The sequence below is a fragment of the Bombina bombina genome, chromosome 6 (assembly GCF_027579735.1).
Source record: "Bombina bombina isolate aBomBom1 chromosome 6, aBomBom1.pri, whole genome shotgun sequence".
Taxonomy (NCBI): domain Eukaryota; kingdom Metazoa; phylum Chordata; class Amphibia; order Anura; family Bombinatoridae; genus Bombina; species Bombina bombina.
In genome coordinates this window covers 367,318,319-367,333,871 of record NC_069504.1, presented here as the reverse complement: position 1 = coordinate 367,333,871, position 15,553 = coordinate 367,318,319, and the positions used below count along the sequence as shown (strand labels likewise).

The window sequence follows — 15,553 nt, the reverse complement described above, 5'->3', positions numbered from 1 at the left end:
AGCTATTAAATAGTTCTTAACTATTTAATAGCTATTGTACCTGGTTAAAATAAATACAAAGTTACCTGTAAAATAAATATTAATCCTAAAATAGCTATAATATCATTATAATTTATATTGTAGCTATATTAGGATTTATTTTACAGGTAAGTATTTAGCTTTAAATAGGAATAATTTATTTAAGAAGAGTTAATTAATTTTGTTAGATTAAAATTATATTTAACTTAGGGGGGTGTTAGTGTTAGGGTTAGATTTAGCTTTAGGGGTTAATACATTTATTAGAATAGCGGTGAGCTCCAGTCGGCAGATTAGGGGTTAATAATTCAAGTTAGGTGTCGGCGATGTTAGGGAGGGCAGATTAGGGGTTAATACTATTTATTATAGGGTTAGTGAGGCGGATTAGGGGTTAATAACTTTATAATAATAGCGGTGCGGTCCGCTCGGCAGATTAGGGGTTAATAAGTGTAGGCAGGTGGAGGCGATGTTGTGGGGGGCAGATTAGGGGTTAATAAATATAATATAGGGGTCGGCGGTGTTAGGGGCAGCAGATTAGGGGTACATAGGGATAATGTAAGTAGCGGCGGTTTACGGAGCGGCAGATTAGGGGTTAAAAATAATATACAGGGGTCAGCAATAGCGGGGGCAGCAGAATAGGGGTTAATAAGTGTAAGGTTAGGGGTGTTTAGACTCGGGGTACATGTTAGAGTGTTAGGTGCAGACGTAGGAAGTGTTTCCCCATAGCAAACAATGGGGCTGCGTTAGGAGCTGAACGCGGCTTTTTTGCAGGTGTTAGGTTTTTTTTCAGCTCAAACAGCCCCATTGTTTTCTATGGGGGAATCGTGCACGAGCACGTTTTTGAAGCTGGCCGCGTCCGTAAGCAACTCTGGTATCGAGAGTTGAAGTTGCGTTAAATATGCTGTACGCTCCTTTTTTGGAGCCTAACGCAGCCATTCTGTGGACTCTCAATACCAGTGTTATTTTAAAGGTGCGGCCAGAAAAAAGCCAGCGTTAGCTACGCGGGTCGTTACCGACAAAACTCTAAATCTAGCCGTAAGAGTCCACAGAATGGCTGCGTTAGGCTCCAAAAAAGGAGCGTAGAGCATATTTAACGCAACTGCAACTCTCGATACCAGAGTTGCTTACGGACGCGGCCAGCCTCAAAAACGTGCTCGTGCACTATTCCCCCATAGGAAACAATGGGGCTGTTTGAGCTGAAAAAAAACCTAACACCTGCAAAAAAGCCGCGTTCAGCTCCTAACGCAGCCCCATTGTTTGCTATGGGGAAACACTTCCTACGTCTGCACCTAACACCCTAACATGTACCCCGAGTCTAAACACCCCTAACCTTACACTTATTAACCCCTAATCTGCCGCCCCCGCTATCGCTGACCCCTGTATATTATTTTTAACCCCTAATCTGCCGCTCCGTAAACCGCCGCTACTTACATTATCCCTATGTACCCCTAATCTGCTGCCCCTAACACCGCCGACCCCTATATTATATTTATTAACCCCTAATCTGCCCCCCACAACGTCGCCTCTACCTGCCTACACTTATTAACCCTTAATCTGCCGAGCGGACCGCACCGCTATTATTATAAAGTTATTAACCCCTAATCCGCCTCACTAACCCTATAATAAATAGTATTAACCCCTAATCTGCCCTCCCTAACATCGCCAACACCTAACTTCAATTATTAACCCCTAATCTGCCGACTGGAGCTCACCGCTATTCTAATAAATGTATTAACCCCTAAAGCTAAGTCTAACCCTAACACTAACACCCCCCAAAGTTAAATATAATTTTAATCTAACGAAATTAATTAACTCTTCTTAAATAAATTATTCCTATTTAAAGCTAAATACTTACCTGTAAAATAAATCCTAATATAGCTACAATATAAATTATAATGATATTATAGCTATTTTAGGATTAATATTTATTTTACATGTAACTTTGTATTTATTTTAACCAGGTACAATAGCTATTAAATAGTTAAGAACTATTTAATAGCTAAAATAGTTAAAATAATTGCAAATTTACCTGTAAAATAAATCCTAACCTAAGTTACAATTAAACCTAACACTACACTATCAATAAATAAATTAAATACAATTCCTACAAATAAATACAATGAAATAAACTAACTAAAGTACAAAAAATAAAAAAGAACTAAGTTACAAAAAATAAAAAAATATTTACAAACATTAGAAATATATTACAACAATTTTAAACTAATTACACCTACTCTAAGCCCCCTAATAAAATAACAAAGCCCCCCAAAATAAAAAAATGCCCTACCCTATTCTAAATTACTAAATTTCAAAGCTCTTTTACCTTACCAGCCCTGAACAGGGCCCTTTGCGGGGCATGCCCCAAGAAGTTCAGCTCTTTTGCCTGTAAAAAAAAACATACAATACCCCCCCCCCAACATTACAACCCACCACCCACATACCCCTTATCTAACCCAAACCACCCTTAAATAAACCTAACACTAAGCCCCTGAAGATCTCCCTACCTTGAGTCGTCTTCACCCAGCCGAGCCAAATTCTTCATCCAAGCGGAGCAAGAAGAGGTCCTCCATTCGGTAGAAGTCTTCATCCAAGCGGGGCAGAAGAGGTCTTCCATCCGATTGAAGTCTTCATCCAAGCGGGATCTTCTATCGTCATCCATCCGGAGCGGAGCGGCAGCATCCTGAAGACCTTCGACGCGGAACATCCATCCTGGCCGACGACTGAACGACGAATGACGGTTCCTTTAAATGACGTCATCCAAGATGGCGTCCCTCGAATTCCGATTGGCTGATAGGATCCAATCAGCCAATCGGAATTAAGGTAGGAATATTCTGATTGGCTGATGGAATCAGCCAATCAGAATCAAGTTCAATCCGATTGGCTGATCCAATCAGCCAATCGGATTGAACTTGATTCTGATTGGCTGATTCCATCAGCCAATCAGAATATTCCTAGCTTAATTCCGATTGGCTGATAGAATCCTATCAGCCAATCGGAATTCAAGGGACGCCATCTTGGATGACATCATTTAAAGGAACCGTCATTCGTCGTTCAGTCGTCGGCCAGGATGGATGTTCCGCTTCGGAGGTCTTCAGGATGCTGCTGCTCCGCTCCGGATGGATGACGATAGAAGATCCCGCTTGGATGAAGACTTCAATCGGATGGAAGACCTCTTCTGCCCCGCTTGGATGAAGACTTCTACCGGATGGAGGACCTCTTCTTGCTCCGCTTGGATGAAGAATTTGGCTCGGCTGGGTGAAGACGACTCAAGGTAGGGAGATCTTCAGGGGCTTAGTGTTAGGTTTATTTAAGGGGGGTTTGGGTTAGATTAGGGGTATGTGGGTGGTGGGTTGTAATGTTGGGGGGGGTATTGTATGTTTTTTTTTACAGGCAAAAGAGCTGAACTTCTTGGGGCATGCCCCGCAAAGGGCCCTGTTCAGGGCTGGTAAGGTAAAAGAGGTTTGAACTTTAGTAATTTAGAATAGGGTAGGGCATTTTTTTATTTTGGGGGGCTTTGTTATTTTATTAGGGGGCTTAGAGTAGGTGTAATTAGTTTAAAATTGTTGTAATATATTTCTAATGTTTGTAAATATTTTTTTATTTTTTGTAACTTAGTTCTTTTTTAATTTTTGTACTTTAGTTAGTTTATTTCATTGTATTTATTTGTAGGAATTGTATTTAATTTATTTATTGATAGTGTAGTGTTAGGTTTAATTGTAGATAATTATAGGTATTTTATTTAATTTATTTATTGATAGTGTAGTGTTAGGTTTAATTGTAACTTAGGTTAGGATTTATTTTACAGGTAAATTTGTAATTATTTTAACTATTTTAGCTATTAAATAGTTCTTAACTATTTAATAGCTATCGTACCTGGTTAAAATAAATACAAAGTTGTCTGTAAAATAAATATTAATCCTAAAATAGCTATAATATAATTATAATTTATATTGTAGCTATATTAGGATTTATTTTACAGGTAAGTATTTAGCTTTAAATAGGAATAATTTATTTAAGAAGAGCTAATTAATTTCGTTAGATTAAAATTATATTTAATTTAGGGGGGTGTTAGTGTTAGGGTTAGACTTAGCTTTAGGGGTTAATACATTTATTAGAATAGCGGTGAGCTCCAGTCGGCAGATTAGGGGTTAATAATTCAAGTTAGGTGTCGGCGATGTTAGGGAGGGCAGATTAGGGGTTAATACTATTTATTATAGGGTTAGTGAGGCGGATTAGGGGTTAATAACTTTATTATAGTAGCGGTGCGGTCCGCTCGGCAGATTAGGGGTTAATAAGTGTAGGCAGGTGGAGGCGACGTTGAGGGGGGCAGATTAGGGGTTAATAAATATAATATAGGGGTCGGCGGTGTTAGGGGCAGCAGATTAGGGGTACATAGCTATAATGTAGGTGGCGGCTCTTTGCGGTCGGCAGATTAGGGGTTAATTATTGTAGGTAGCTGGCTGCGACGTTGTGGGGGGCAGGTTAGGGGTTAATAAATACAATATGGGGTCGGCGGTGTTGGGGCAGCAGATTAGGGGTACATAAGTATAACGTAGGTGGCGGTCGGCAGATTAGGGGTTAAAAAAATGTAATCGAGTGTCAGCGATGTGGGGGGACATCGGTTTAGGGGTACATAGGTAGTTTATGGGTGTTAGTGTACTTTAGAGTACAGTAGTTAAGAGCTTTATGAACCGGCGTTAGCCCAGAAAGCTCTTAACTACTGACTTTTTTCTGCGGCTGGAGTTTTGTCGTTAGATTTCTAACGCTCACTTCAGCCACGACTCTAAATACCGGAGTTAGAAAGATCCCATTGAAAAGATAGGATACGCAATTGACGTAAGGGGATCTGCGGTATGGAAAAGTTGCGGCTGAAAAGTGAGCGTTAGACCCTTTTTTGAATGACTCCAAATACCGGCGGTAGCCTAAAACCAGCGTTAGGAGCCTCTAACGCTGGTTTTCGCGGCTACCGCCAAACTCCAAATCTAGGCCTAAGGGTTTCCCTGAGAGTGAGTGGGAGAGTGAAAGTGTATATGGGGTTGAGGGGGAGATTGTGTGTGTGTAAAAGTGAGAGAGAGTGAGTGGGTGTGTGAAAGTGTGTTTGGAGCAGAGTGTGTGTGAAAGTAGGTGAGTGTGAATATGTGTTTGTGTGTGAAAGTGAGTGTAAGAGTAAGTGAGAGTGTGTAAGTGTGTATTTGTGTGTGAAAGAAAGTAAGAGACTATATTTGTTTGAGAGAGAGTGTTTATGTGTGATTGTGGGAGAGTGTGTGTGTTTGTGGGATTGTGTGTGTGATTGTGGGAGTGTGTGTTTGTGGGATGGGGGGAGTGTGTGTGTGGGTGAAGGAGGTGTGTTTGTTTGGGGGGATGAGAGTGAGTGCTTGTTTAAGAATGGGTGAGTGAGTGTGTGTGTGTTTGTTCCTATCTTTATTACATTTTGGGTTTGAAAATGTTCCATATTAAAGTGTGCACAAATTTTAGTAATTTGGCCAAAAATCGCACAGGCCAATATTTTTGTGCGCACTGCTCAAAAAAATTATAGGGAACTTTGCTCATGGTGCTGATATTTTTTTTTATATTTTTGTATTTGCTTCCCTAGCAACTGTGTTTAAAGACTATGGGCTAGATTACAGATGACAAGCTAAAGTTGAAAGTAGACAGTTCTGCTCAAGCTCAAACAAAATTTGTGCTAAACGGATTAGCGTGCCTGAAGATCTAGCGTAAAGTGTAAGGTTTAAAAAAAAACTTCTCTAAACAACAACATAAATACATTAAACTATTACACTCATATATACACTTTCTGATAAAAGAGCTATAATAAATATAATAAATATATATATATATGTACACATGTGTTTATAACACATATATACACATATAAACACATATGCACATTATACAGTATATATATATATATATATATATATATATATATATATATATATATATATATATATATATATATATAATATGCTTTTACATTACACTATCCGGTTTGGTGGTCCTGCTGTCCAGCACTATCCAGAAGTTTGTGGAGTTAGGAGCAATTTTCTGGTTGTAAGCTAACTGAGAGGGTTTGATATCTCAGTGTGTGATTTCCAGCACCTTGTGATCAGGTGCATAGAAAAGTGTGAGTAACAATTTGGCTTACAATTCTGGTTTCTATATTGTTTGCCATATTTATGTACTATGGTGATGCCCTTTTCCTTGTTATTATTTATATTAAACATGATGTTTTGAGGAGGAGCAGACTTTAGCGATAGCTGGTATACCCGTTTGATACAAGGAATCTACAAAGGGACTTACCATTTTTTTCTGTGAGACTCTTAGGGACTATCTGGTCTCTTTCATTTTGTACTAGCTCCTTCTCAGAGGATTTGAGTCTGACCTATTTTCTAATTTTTGTCATAAAAAAAAGTTGCAATATATCCATTTAAAACTACACTCAGTGGTTTGAGACCAGTGATGGATAACCTTGATACCTCTGATGTTCCGGAACTACCTTTCCCATGATGTTCAACTAAACTGCAGAATCCCTAAGCATCATAGAATTGTAGTTTTAAAACATTAGCCATCACTGTTCTAGACCTTACATTTGGGGGAACCAGCAAATATTGTTGTAATGTTCCTTATGAAGGTTGGAGTTTCAATTATTTATTGTAGCTTTTTGTATTTAAATTACACTTTCCACCCCAATTACCTATTTACTTATCCTTGGTAGAGTAAAGGGAATGTAAACAAGAGACTCCCTTGAACATTTATGTCTACTGACAACCTTGAAAATTGGGGTGCTACAATAAAACTTGCCACCCTAGAGGGATATGCACAGTATCGATGGGCTTTTTGCATCATATCTGTTAGAAGCGTACTCAAATAGTGTCATAAGATCTAATTTACACTGAGATTCATTTTTTAACTGTGTCTTATCTGATAAAATGTTCTTTCTTTTCCTGTGAATATTATTATAGACACCTCAAATGAATTTGGGGCACCTACCTCACATCCTCCTGTTTGTGTACAGTCAGGTAGATTTCATAGATTTTTCCCCTGGGAATTGCATCTGGAGGTATGAGCAGGCTAAGACCTGACAAAAAAACAAGATATTGGTTGTCACTTACAAGCATAAGTACTGTTCATTCCTTAGAGTGATATGGAACTCAACATTACATTTTTGTGATTCCGTTGAGTGTATAATTTTGAAAAACTTTAATTTCCCCTCTAAGAAATATAAATTATTTAGAAATGCCACTTTGTACACTTAAAGGGACATAAAACCCAACTCCGGGCACACAAGGTTCGCTTTCATGAACCTGTCTTCCCCCGGCATCGCGGCTAGGTCAATGCTGGGCAAGGCCTGTCAATCATCCTGGCCTGACTATTTGAAGGTAATTGGAAACCACTCACTCAGAGCTGTTGTATAGGTTAGGAAGCAGCAGTGTGATGACCTCTGCTTTTAACCTATCGGCTGTAGGCTTTCTCATGCATCAGCAGCCTACAGCATAAAATCTTAAACAACTTTCCAACTTATTTCTATTATCTAATTTACTTAGTTAATTTGAGATAAACTTTTATTATTTATTTTGTTTCTCCTATAATTTAAGTCTTAAAATTGCAGTTTTTGCCACAACCCAGAGATACTGCAGGCCATTTACTGGAATTCAGGAACCTTGAGCTTTCCACATGCTGCACTATTAATGCTAATTTATATCTGCCTCTACTGACCTCAGCAAATGTGATGAGATAAAATGATTTTCAAGAGGCATTTTTTAAAGAAACAGTTGGAATTGTTATCTTTAAGAGAAATTACTCTCATAAAGAAAGGGGTACATTAGTAGGGTATCTGCATGCTGTCACATGAAACTTTAGCCTGCTGAACTCTAATCTTTGACTGTGAGGGGGAGTCATTTAACTGTTGGACCAGAACAACACACCATGCAATTATCACTTTATAAGGACTAGAGTACTGGACGGCCTCAACTCCCGATATGATCTTATACATTTTTGGGAGCAAGAGGTTTGTAGGTCTCTGGTGCTCTAAATCTCAGTTTTACAGGTCCTTTAAATTACAAATTTCAAATTGCAAATTACAATCACAAACAAATTATTAGGTACATGACTTTTTGTTTCTCAAGTAGCCCTTTTGAGATAAGTCCACTTGCAGTGTTTATTATGTCTAGCGTGTATACATTTGTATGTGTAGTATGGACATATTATGTATTTTGTAAGGAGCACAGTTCCCACTGGAATAGGGCCCTCAATTCCCCCAGTATTTGTCTTATCATATTGTTTCTCCATTGTACTGTTATCCTTGTACCCATGGGCAGCGCTGCGGAATCTGTCGGCGCATTATAAATAAAGATTAATAATAATAATACTCTGCACTGTTACTGGTTTTCACACACAGTAAAAAAAAATTCTTCATTTTATTACTCTGGATAAGCACTTTTCCATGTTATGTGACATTATGCTTTGTATCATATATACAGGGACACTATATTATATTGTATTATGTGTATAAGCAATACTAAAAACTGTCACATATGTACCGGGTCCTAATAGATCATTACAATTCAGCTGTTATTCACAGGTGTGGGTGGTGTTACGCTCTAACTCTTAACCAATAGCAGTGTTTTAATGATTATTTAAGTTTGTAAGAGTAATACACAAGCCAGGCTATGAATACGGAGGTAAGCCGTAACGCATAAGCCAGTTGTGCTACGTTAAACACCATCCTGTTTGGCTGTTTGCTTTTTTAATTTTTAATTTTACTAATGCCAATAAATGTTAAGTTTTATATATATATTCCTTTAGCGGAGTTCAGTTCTCTTTTTTTCTGTCACATGAAACTTTAGTCTGTTGAACTCTAATCTTTGACTGTGAGGGGGAGTCATTTAACTGTTGGACCAGCACAACACACCATGCAATTATCACTATACTCACACTTATCCTAAAGTTAACTCATCAAAATAAAATTAGATTATTATAAAATTTTTAGTTTAAAATTATGGAAAGTATTTCCAATATACACTTAATTACCTACATGGAACTATCCAGCTGTGGGCGTTAGTTTGATGGCCCTGACATATAGCAAGAGTTTTCAATCTTTTCATACAAGGGGACACAGCAGGCTTTCTTTTCACTCAAAGCGCTCAATGCTACTATTAAAAATATTTTCTGTGCTTATATTTGTATACAAGTAAACATAAACTTGTACATGATTTAGCAAAGTTTTGACAAATATCTCTCTGTCAGTGTGGTTAAAGGACCAGTAAATAGTATCAGTTATTATTATTATTATTATTATTATTATTATTATTATTATCATCAGTTACTTGTAGAGTGTCAAAAGATTACATAGTGCTAAAAAAATGGGTCTAATATGCAAGGTAACAATTATGGGAAACAAAGGGATAGAGGGCCCTGCCAAGAGCTTTACTGTTGTAAATCAGCTCTAATGAATGTGATCTACAAAGCAGCTAGACTTGTAGGCCTACATGCTAAGGGGGTTAAATGGGATAACCAAAGGAGGAGAGGAGCTAAGATAAGAGCATTTTAGTGTATATTGTATGCATCCCTGAACAGTGGAGTCTTTAAGGAGCACTTGAAAGTTTGAAAACTAAGGGAGAGACTTGTGGAGGGAGGCAGAGAGTTCCACAAAACAGGGGCCAGTCTGGAGAAGTCTTGTAGACGGGAATGTAAGGAGGTAACAAGAGAGGAGGAGAGACGCAGGTCATGAGCAGAGTGAAGGGGACAAGAGGGAGCGTATCTGGAGATGAGGTCAGAGATATAGGGTGGGACAGTGTTATTGAGAGCCTTGAAAGTTAGAGTCAGGATTTTTTGTTTTATTCTGGAGGTTAAAGGAAGCCAGTAAAGGGACTGGCAGAGAGGTGCAGCAGATTAGTAGGGATGTGTAAGGAAGATCAGCCTGGCAGAGGCATTTATTATGGATTGTAAGGGAGACAGGCAGCAGCTATGGAGGCTGGAGAGGATGGAGTTGCAGTAGTCAAGGCAGAAAATGATGAGAGAGTGGATTAAAGTTTTAGTTGTGTCGTGTGTGAAGAAGTGTCAATTGGCAATTTTTGGAGATCTTTTAAGGAGGAAGCAGCAGGAATTGGCCAAATACTGGATGTGGGACTGAAAGAGAGATAGAGAGATCTGAGTCACGTGTGACCTCAAGACTAGTTGGGGGATAGGGATTTTGGAAGAAGGGTGGAAAACAAGGGGTTTAGTTTCGGAGAGATTTATTTTAAGGTAGTGAGGGGACATCCAGGATGAAATATTAGAAATACAGTTAGTGACTTGAGTTAGTAAGAAAGGGGATAGGTCTGGTGCATAGAGGTATATTTGGGTATCATCAGCATACAAATTATATAGAAACCCATGGTAATTTATTAAGGAACCTAAGGATGATATATAAATTGAGAAGAGAAGGGGACCAAGGACAGAGCCTTGTGGTACCCCAACAGAAATTTATAGAGGGTCAGAGGATGTGAAAGAGAAGGTTACACTAAAGGTCTGGTTGGACAGGTAGGAAGAGTACCACAAGAGGGCTGTGTCACAGATGCCGAAGGATTAGAGGGTTTGGAGCAAGAGAGTGTGGTCAACAGTATCAAAGGCTGCCGACAGATCAAGAAGGATTAACAGAGAAAAGTGGCCTTTTGATTTTGCTGTAATTTGGTCATTAATAATAATAATTATTATTGCAATGGATTAAGTAGGGAGTTTAATATGAGGAAATCTGATAAATGTGTATAAACGAGCCTTTCCAGAAGTGTTGATGCAAGGGGGAGTAGGGAAATAGGGCAGTAGTTGGAAGGGGATGATGGATCAAGAAAGGATTTTATGAGGATAGGTGTTGCGCCGCACTGCTCTAGTTGTTGCTAGGGACACGGCGCTTGCTGCTCGTTGCCTATGGGGGAGTCAGCTCCTGTCTGCGTGCGGCAGTGACGTCATCACCGTAGGCTCCCTCCTTTCCTGATGCCGGTCTGGATTCCTCCTGTGGCGCGAACCCTGCAGCTATGTAAGTACTTCACTTATATTCACCTGTGCTCAAGTATAGGTGTTACTTTCTGTTCTCCTGGGTGTTTTTATTATTATATGCTGACTGTTATATCATTGCTGAACTCTGCTTTTTTGACCACTCTGCCTGTTTACCCCTTAACTGCTGGATTAATATACTGCTGCTGAACTCTGCCTGCCTGACCATCCTAGTGGTTTACCTCTGGACTGCTGTGCTGTTGCCGATTCCTGCCTGCCTGACCTTTATTGTGGTCTATCCTTGATTTCCTGCCTGTTACCGCCGAGTACTACCCTGCCTGTGGTGAGTGCCGCTTTCCTCATCTTGCAAATTTTCTCTGCTCTGGGATATTCCCTATCATTCTGACTCGACGCCGGGATAACAAGACTACTGGCTGAGTTCGGTCTGTTAGTGAAATATCCCACGAGCATTACAATAGGTGTGATAAGTGCATGTTTAAGGGATTAGGGAAATATTAAAAATATGTTTGAAGATTGGAAAAAAAGTACGAAAGAGGGAGACAGGTAGTGAGGTGAGAGGATGATATAAGGGCATAAACATCTTCCTCAGTAGCAGGAGCAAAAAATCTGAATATGTGGCTTTGTGGGTTTTGGACATCGGCAAATGGTTGAGGGGGTTGGAGGCGTAGTGTGTTGAGAGATGATTTAATTTCTGATGTAATCTATTTTGTTAGGGAAGTGGTTGGCAAAATCTTGAGCTGAGAGAGAAGTGGAAATAGGAGGTGGGGGTAGGCTGAGAAGGGAGACCTTTTGTGTTTGAAGAAACAGTAGAGATAAGAGTAGAGAAGTAATCCTGCTTAAAGAGGTTAATGGCAGAATAGTTGGACTTTAAGATTAACTTGTAATAAATAAAGAAAGAGAGCTGAACACTGAGATTTTCTCTAATGTTGCTCAGCAGTGTGGGAACATCTACTTAGGTAGCGTGTCAGACTTTCGAGCTATAGTAGGAGGTACCAAATTGTCAAGGACCAATGGAAGAGTGGAATTATAGTGACAGATAGATTGGTCAGGGCAGGAAAAGCAGGAGACGAAAGAGAGCAGAGGTTTGAGAGAGTTTGAAAGATGTTACTGATCTACTTACTTGATACAGTTGAATTGCCAAATATAGATATTATAGAAACTGTTAACTGATAAACACCAAGTCAACATCATCACATATGTCAAGATTTAACTGGGATGTACATCTTTGCCCCTGTTGTGTCTAGCGGGCAGCAATATGCTGGCTGCATTTAGCATTGCACACTACAGGAAGTGTGCAAAGCCATCCCCTATTTGTGCAGGGGCTGTCAATCTTCCCGGCCAAAAAGATTGAGGTGATTGAGATGCGCCAAATAACAGTTGACGTAGTAGGTTAAGAAGCAGCGACCCTATCACAGCTTCATAAATGGAGGCCATAATGCTTGTAATATGACAGCTACAACACTAAAATATCACAGAAATGTCAGTTTTTCTAATACTTTATACATGGAAGACAGCTTATGAAATCAATAAATATTGGTGTCTAGATTAATAGTAAAGAAAACTACAACACTCTTTGTTCTTGGTTAACAATTATATACATACCATCTAACTGTAATAATCTGAACATGAATTATACCTGTATTTGGGATCCTCAGGCGTCCCCCTAGAAAGTTGAAGGTTCCGTATGCCATGTTGCTGGCTCCCCTGGGCAATGTACGGAAATAGTTTTGTGTAGAGAGACGAGGTAAAGTGTGGCTGTGCTCGCGTGGAATGCCTGGGCCCATAGGTGGCAGAAGATGGCCATTGGTCAGCTGAAACTTGTTGCTCCCATCTTGACGGAGACAGAGGGATCCCTGATAGGTCATGGTTGCTGTACTTAAGTCAGGCTGAATGGTCAATAAATGGGCCTGGCCTAGAAAGTTATACACATAAAATAAAAATGAAAGAATATAAACAGCAATTATCTTTGTTAGATTCCTGCAAAATAATGATTGTCTTACTGAGGTATTTATTTTTAAGTGAAAATAGTAAATTGCAGTATGTTTGCTCCAGTGGAATTATTCTACAGCACACATGTTTTTTTGTATTATCCGTAGTTATCATGATGAATCATTTGCTACAATGCTTCATCTTAGTTATCACTTTTTATAGAACATTATAAATCATAGGTAAACAATGCAAATCTGGTCATTTTTCACACATTCACAAAAACAGTGTTGTTATAATGAGAACGCCGTACTTCAACAACATTTAAATGATACCTTTGGAAAATTCTTTAACCTGCTAAGCTGTCAGAGAGATCTGTAACTTTGTTGAGTAGCAATGTTTGTAGCTCTCTGGGGTTCAATGGGGCTAACTTTAACCGCATAATAGCTAGCACTTTCATCTACCCCTACAACGAATCTAACATGATATTATTGAAAATGCAGAGATTACTACTGTGACATAATCTTCTCATCATTATAAACTTGTTGAAATGCTGATTGCATATTGTACCAGTGATGCCATTACAACATAATACCATTCAGACATATAAACATATTATACTGAAACAAAGCTTTATCTCTCAGAGGAAATGTCTTTCTACAAAGTCACACCAATGTACACAAAATGGAGAATAAAAAAAATCTCATAACATTTTTTTGATAATAAAACTTGTAAGATATGCAATGGAATATTTTCAAGAAACCTGTCAAATCTCTGCATGAGGCATCTCACAGCAGTGTCCACACTAAACACAGTAATATGAATGTGTCTTTGATCATGTGTCTTTTACATCAGTGCTCTGAAAAAACAATGAATATTTCAACAAAAGATACCACTACTAGTTTCATGATTTGCGGCCACATCATCTTTCTCTTATCAGTTAAAGAGAAACTGCCCCTAAAAACTTGAAGTGTTCAAAGGAACATATGTGATTACATAGCAATGTGTATTCAATTTTGCTCACACTACGAAAATGCACTCTTGACCCACCCAATTACAGGCTAGATTACAGATGGTGTGGTAATGTTATCATCGGTCATGATAAGCAATATCACAACCACGCTTACTAGCGCACAAGTTGAAAGTAAATTTTTGTACTCAAGCGCAATTGTTTTTGCACTCAACTGATTAGTCTGCCTGAAGACCTTGCGTAAAATATAAGGGTTAAAAAAAAAAAAATGTTGTACAAACCACATCACACACACACTAAAATAAACTATTACACACATATATACACCTTCTGATAAAAAAAAATCATAAAAATATTAATGAAAAATTATTTTAAGGGTTAAAAGGCATATGATATATGACAGGGTATTTGACTGGGAAGGGCTATTATGTGTGTATGTATATATATATATATATATATATATATATATATATATATATATATATATATATATATATATATATATCTAGCATCTATCTATTTATACAGTATATGTATAAACATGTATATTTATGTGTTTATATATGTAAATATATATATATATATATATATATATATATATATATATATATATATATCCAAAAGGATGCACTCCATGTAACAGTCCATCAACAGCCACGGTGCTGATAAGACTGAAAAAAGAAAGGAGACAAGCGCAACCCGATTCAGGTGCAGATTATTTATTATACGGACCGAAGTGATTATACCTACACCATTATTGAATGGTTTTTATGCTGTTATTGTTTTCATTTCTTGTAAGTAGCCATCTGGAGTATGCTTACATACTGTATAATAAATAATCTGCAACTGAATCGGGTTGCGATTGTCTCTTTTCTTTTTTCAGTCTTTCAAGATTAAATGGACCCAGGAAAACATCCACTGATTTACAAGCATCAACCGATTGTTCAAATTACCCACAGAGGCTCTTTGGGAGACGGTATACTACAGAAATTCTTCCTCTAACTTCCCTATATCCATTTGTGATCAACTTGGCATCACTTTCCAGGCATGGTCTGCTCAGATTCTGGTACTGTATTTTCTATTCATGGTACTGATAAAAACAGCATTACGTTTCAGAACCGGACCGGTCCCTTTGTCAAATGCAGTACATCAGAAAAAATAGCTATCAATACACAAAAACAATCAAACACAGGAATGCCATGACCGCCATGGGATGCTATCAGTGTGGAGACTGTACCTCATGCCACAGTATGTTGAGGGGCTCTTCCAACACCCACACCTAAACAAGAGGTATAAGATAAACCACAGATTGACATGCACCAGTGAGTATGTCATATACCTTCTCATCTGTCCACAGGTTTGCCATTAAGGAAGCCATAAAAATAGCGATTCAGAGCAACCTGTGGCATGCCACTTACAGTTTAAACACAATCTGTCTAGCCTAAGAACTATGATGATCGATCATATACCACCTTTACGTAGGGGTGAAAATAGAGCAGAAAAACTCTTGTGCCTGGAATCTAAATTAATCTATCTATTGGACACAGTAGCACCTAGGGGACTGAATACAATCTTGGATTTTGGTCCTTTCTTTGGCTTATAGTCAGATACTATTCCAATACAATTCTATAATGTAAAGACAAGAAAACA

General features: G+C 38.4%; 1 protein-coding gene across 1 annotated transcript in view; it reads right to left on the bottom strand.

The window, feature by feature from the left end:
* Window positions 1–15,553, bottom strand: part of UNC5A (unc-5 netrin receptor A) — a 409,652-nt gene that overhangs the window by 67,067 nt on the left and 327,032 nt on the right. The window contains 2 exon segments of the mRNA XM_053719264.1: window positions 7,006–7,093; window positions 12,644–12,919. Coding sequence (XP_053575239.1) covers window positions 7,006–7,093; window positions 12,644–12,919 — 364 coding nt within the window.